The 5,406-nt window shown below is 41.2% G+C and overlaps 1 protein-coding gene across 1 annotated transcript in view; it reads right to left on the bottom strand.

Moving 5' to 3' along the window:
- dennd6aa (DENN/MADD domain containing 6Aa) overlaps positions 1-5,406 on the bottom strand; it is a 25,847-nt gene that overhangs the window by 16,448 nt on the left and 3,993 nt on the right. Inside the window, exon 4 of the mRNA XM_046076007.1 lies at positions 1,355-1,467. Within this exon, the coding sequence (XP_045931963.1) occupies positions 1,355-1,467 (113 nt within the window). The remainder of the gene's footprint in view (positions 1-1,354; positions 1,468-5,406) is intronic.

Raw genomic sequence — 5,406 nt, 5'->3', positions numbered from 1 at the left:
GGGGACGTTTGGCATTTGCCAGAGAACACCAAGATTGGCAAATTCGCCACTGGCGCCCTGTGCTCTTCACAGATGAAAGCAGGTTCACACTGAGCACACGTGACAGACGTGACAGAGTCTGGAGACGCCGTGGAGAACGTTCTGCTGCCTGCAACATCCTCCAGCATGACCGGTTTGGCGGTGGGTCAGTAATGATGTGGGGTGGCATTTCTTTGGGGGGCCGCACAGCCCTCCATGTGCTCGCCAGAGGTAGCCTGACTGCCATTAGGTACCGAGATGAGATCCTCAGACCCCTTGTGAGACCATATGCTGGTGCGGTTGGCCCTGGGTTCCTCCTAACGCAAGACAATGCTAGACCTCATGTGGCTGGAGTGTGTCAGCAGTTCCTGCAAAAGGAAGGCATTGATGCTATGGACTGGCCCGCCCGTTCCCCAGACCTGAATCCAATTGAGCACATCTGGGACATCATGTCTCGCTCCATCCACCAACGCCACGTTGCACCACAGACTGTCCAGGAGTTGGCGGATGCTTTAGTCCAGGTCTGGGAGGAGATCCCTCAGGAGACCATCGTCATCAGGAGCATGCCCAGGCGTTGTAGGGAGGTCATACAGGCACGTGGAGGCCACACACACTACTGAGCCTCATTTTGACTTGTTTTAAGGACATTACATCAAAGTTGGATGGTAGTGTGGTTTTCCACTTTCCACTGATTTTGAGTGTGACTCCAAATCCAGACCTTCATGGGTTGATAAATTTGATTTCCGTTGATAATTTTTGAGTGATTGTCAGCACATTCAAGTTTTTAATGAGATTATTTCATTCATTCAGATCTAGGATGTGTTATTTTAGTGTTCCCTTTATTTTTTTGAACAGTGTATGTGGGTCTGTAGTGCTGTGTAGGGATGTCACGATACCAAAGATTTATGCAGTCAAAAACACTTTGTTCCACAAATCTCGATACCAATTTGATACGACGTTAAAAAAACAAAACAATAAATCAACATACACTCAATATACACTCTTAATAAAAACATTTGAACATAAATCAAGTAACAGCTGTGAAAGTTGTAATTTGATGTCAATTTGCCGATTTTCAGGTGATCAAAACGGTGAAACGTCTGCCTAAATTAGCTCTCCAACTATGGGAGCTGTTGAAGGTAACGGCTGGGAAATAAACTTCACCCCGGTTTCCACACAAGACACTTTTCTATTTTACAAGTCGAGGTGGAGTTGATGCTGCAGCTGAATTGTTGCCGTCTTCCACGTGTTGGATCTCCTTTGGTACGACATCGCTAGTGCTGTGTGTGTGTGTGTGTGTGTGTGTGTGTGTGTGTGTGTGTGTGTGTGTCCCAACCTTCAGACATGGCGGTGCGTCCCGGTCAGTGGTTTCCAGGAAGCAGCCTAGCGACGACTTCCTGTTTGATCCCTGACGAAAGCGGAAGCAGAACTGGGTGTCGCCAAGGCAACCTGAGAAAACAGCAGAGTGATGGTGTGGTTACTATGGGAACACTTGCGCGGTGTGAATTCACACCGACATTATATATATAAATTTTATTTTTAGCTTGTCTTAAATTACTTCTATTTTCTAGTTGTGTATTTGGCGCTGAGCAGAGGAAAGCAAATTAATCACAAATATACAATTGCCAAGGATGACACAATAAAGTCAGAGACTTTTATTTAAAACAAAGAATAAAACATCAAATACAGCTCAGAGTCTCAAACTGACATGTCAAATATTCTAGCCAGTCACTCCCAGTCCGCAGGAGACCAAACACAACACTCTCAACCCGACTCTGTAAACTATTTCCAAAATTAAAACTCACTCTATAAACAAAGTATTGCACCAAAACATTTGTAAACTTTCAACAGTTTCAACAAGTTGGCCATCAAGAACAACAAGTCATCAGACCATTTCTTTACTCTTATCAACATTAACCTCCAAATTGCCCTTTTTGCAACTGGCCAGCGGACCTTGGGTTTGGCTTAACTTAAAAAGAGCTGTAAGCAACACTCAGTGCCACTAAATGTTGCACTAGAGCACCAGCATCTCAGACCAAAACAAACCTACTCTACAGACAACCAGACTCTATTGAGAAAAAGTTATTTTAAGATCATCATAAAACACACTACATTCAAACTGGACAAAAACAAAAGTCACCCAAGTTGTCGTCGTTAGTCTTTCCACTGTTCCAACAATCACTCAATTCACCGAAATATTCTATAATATATATGCCTCAGCCACGAAACAGGCTACAGTTGTTGCAACATAAACCTTGGGGACAAATGCACCCGTCAAAAGTAGCACACACACACACTGGAAGTGCAACGTGACAACATTATGGAAAGAATCCCTACAGACAGACCTATCTGTTAAACAGTAAGATCGTTATATCGCTCTCGCTAGCCACCAGACTACATTGAAACATACGCTACAGCCAACCAGACTCTATTGAGAAAAACACTCATTTTACCTCACAGATCATTGTTAAACAAACTTCATTCAAACTGGACAGAAACAATAATAAAACTCACAAAAACCATCTTTGTTAGACTTTTCACTGTGTGACGTCATTCTCTGCCCACAGACACCATTACTAAAATTATGAAATGAAACATAAAATTATTATCAGCTGCTGTATTAATGTTGAGAATCTTATATACAAAACCTTTAAGAGATATGTTTTCTGAGCTTGAACAACAATGCTCTGAAATCTATGGGTGAAATATGAAGTAAACCAGTTTACTAATATTGAGCACAAACCCACTGCAGACAGCCTTATAAGTTATAAATTAGGAACATTTTAATCTAACATTTTAGAGTGTTTTATAAACTTTTTATAAGATAACCTACATATACCTAAGTGTTTATTTTTTTACAGTGCATTCAACAGCTACACCTTTGTAAACTACATCAATGGCAACCATTTGATCACCACTTAAATACATTTAACTGCTAATCCATATGCCTGTTAGCAAAACTGAAAACATAAATGTACTTTATTTGTCACATACATGTAGCAAAATTCATCCTCTGCATTTAACCCATCCCTGAAGGGAGCCACTGTAAAGCGCCCGGGGACCGACTCCAGATTGAAATGCAGTTCCAGGTCAAACGGCACTGACTACCTAATATGTTTTCAATGGTGGGGGAACCCGGAGCACCTGGAGAAAACCCACGCAGACACGGGGAGAACATGCAAATACAGAACATGCTCTACACAGAAAGGGGTTCAAACTCAGGACCTTCTTGCTGTGAGGCCCCAGTGCTATCCCCTAGGCCACCGTGTTACAAGTTCTGCCTCTGACTCAGTCCAAGCTAGAAAATGTGATTTCACCAGATGAATTTCAAAAAGCGCACGCTGTAGAAATCAGTTGTGATTTCAATGTGCACCAGTCAGCTTCCCGGTTTCCTCCTGATTTTTGGATAAACAGGAAGAGGAAGCAGGGAAAAAAAGAGAGGAAATAGGAAGTGCCCGATGAGTCACAGACTCAGCCTTTAACCGCCACATGACCTCCGCACAACCTCCAGCCGACACGCCAGAAGAGGGTGAGTACGAGATAATGATGAAGAGTTTCATTCCAAACACAAGACACACACACACACACACACACTTCCCAGAGCTCAGCCAAGACTCCATGACATCATGCAGTCGGGTTGCGTTCAAGACCACCCAGCGTGAAACCACAGCCATCACAGCTCTGTTTCTCAGTCTGAACAGACTTCACAGGCTCCAGATTCTCTTCATTTTATTGGTGTGTGTCTGATCCTGTAACCCTGCCAGCGTTGTATATAACGCCAGGCAAAATGGACACAGTGGAATAGAAGAGTTTGGAAGAACTGTAAACTGTGAATCACAAGATGGCTGATTTGCTGATAAAGTGACTGAGAAGGCAAGTCGTGATGAGGAATCAGATATTTTTGGATTTCACTATTGTTTTAATCATCTGCAAATTTTCTTAAATAATGGTTAATCCAATTGGCCTAAATGTTGTAAAAATTAACATTAAGAATCTCAGAGCCCATGGTGACATATTCAAATGACTCATTTTGGTCGAGAAACAGTAAGATATTCAGTGTACTATCATACAAGACAAAGAAAAACAGCAAATGTTCACAGCTGAGAAGCTGGAACAAGAGAAATTTTTGCATAAAAAAAGATTAAACAGTGAAGCGATTAGTAAAATTGTCAGCAATTAATTTAGTGCTGACTACTATTATTGACTGATTAATCTACTAATTGTTACAGCTCAAGAAACAAAAATGTTTTGTTTCAGAATGCCAACCACAGACCATTGTCTGGTCCCCTTTAAAGCTGCATTCATTGATGTTATTATCACCTCGTAAGATTTCCACAGCCAGCAGACACTGAGAAACATCATTATCCTGCTGGAGTCCGCCTTTGTGCCGACCCGATGAGTGCAAGTTCCGATATTCGCTCTTGTTTTAGCTCTGGTTTGGCCTCAACCAACTCTCTTTAGACTTTCCTCTTCCTTCTTCAGCAGCTAGTCTCTAATAACTGTGTCTGTCTGCTGTTTGGTGCTGGGCAGGTGGATTAAAGTGGGTTTATCAGAGACTGTTTCCTGAAAACACTGAGACTGCACCATACAGTAAATCTGTTGTTGTACAAACTAAGATTAGGAACTACAAGAGGCTAAAATGCTCTGTAGAGATGCAGAGCTGGTGACATCTGACAAAGTAAGCAGTCTTTTGATCCATTCTTCCCATACAAAATATAAATTTGTGCAGCTTTAAGTATTAGTGCATTTGAAGCAGGTCTTATTGATGTTATTTTCGTGTTGGAGGTTAATTATTTGCCACATTGAAGTACCGCATAATTGTAGTGTTTTGTTGCATACAATGAACCAATAATACCAAAAAATAACTGATAACTAATTACTGTCAATACTGTACAAAATATTCAAGATTATTTTTATATGCTATAATCGTGCTAACATATCAAAAGATAGAGAGCTCTATTTTGTAACAGTGCAAGATGTTCATGTGCCGTGTCAAAATTCAGACCTTAATCTGACTAAATGCTGTGATGGTTTAGGCTTTGTTGGGTTAAAGATGATTTTAATGTCTGCAAGTTTGAGACCAATCTAAACACCTTTTTGGTTTTATTCTATTCCTATATGTAACACCGGTGCTACAGTTCCTTCACTCTCCATCTGATGTGACGTTAAAGCGGAGAGTCAGACCTTTAAACTTTAAATCCTGTGTGCTGAAGTACAGAGACAACTCAGCAAATTATGTGCAACCACTCCTTTCTGAATGCACTGAATTCTCTCGATCCCTAATAAGAATCAATGTAACTTAAAGACAAATGATTGAGATGTGAGAATGAATATATAAAAAAGAGAGAGAGAGAGAGAGAGAGAGAGAGAGAGAGAGAGAGAGAGAGA

Source organism: Micropterus dolomieu, linkage group LG18 (genome assembly GCF_021292245.1).
Source record: "Micropterus dolomieu isolate WLL.071019.BEF.003 ecotype Adirondacks linkage group LG18, ASM2129224v1, whole genome shotgun sequence".
Taxonomy (NCBI): Eukaryota; Metazoa; Chordata; class Actinopteri; order Centrarchiformes; family Centrarchidae; genus Micropterus; species Micropterus dolomieu.
This window is presented reverse-complemented; position numbering and strand designations above follow the sequence as displayed.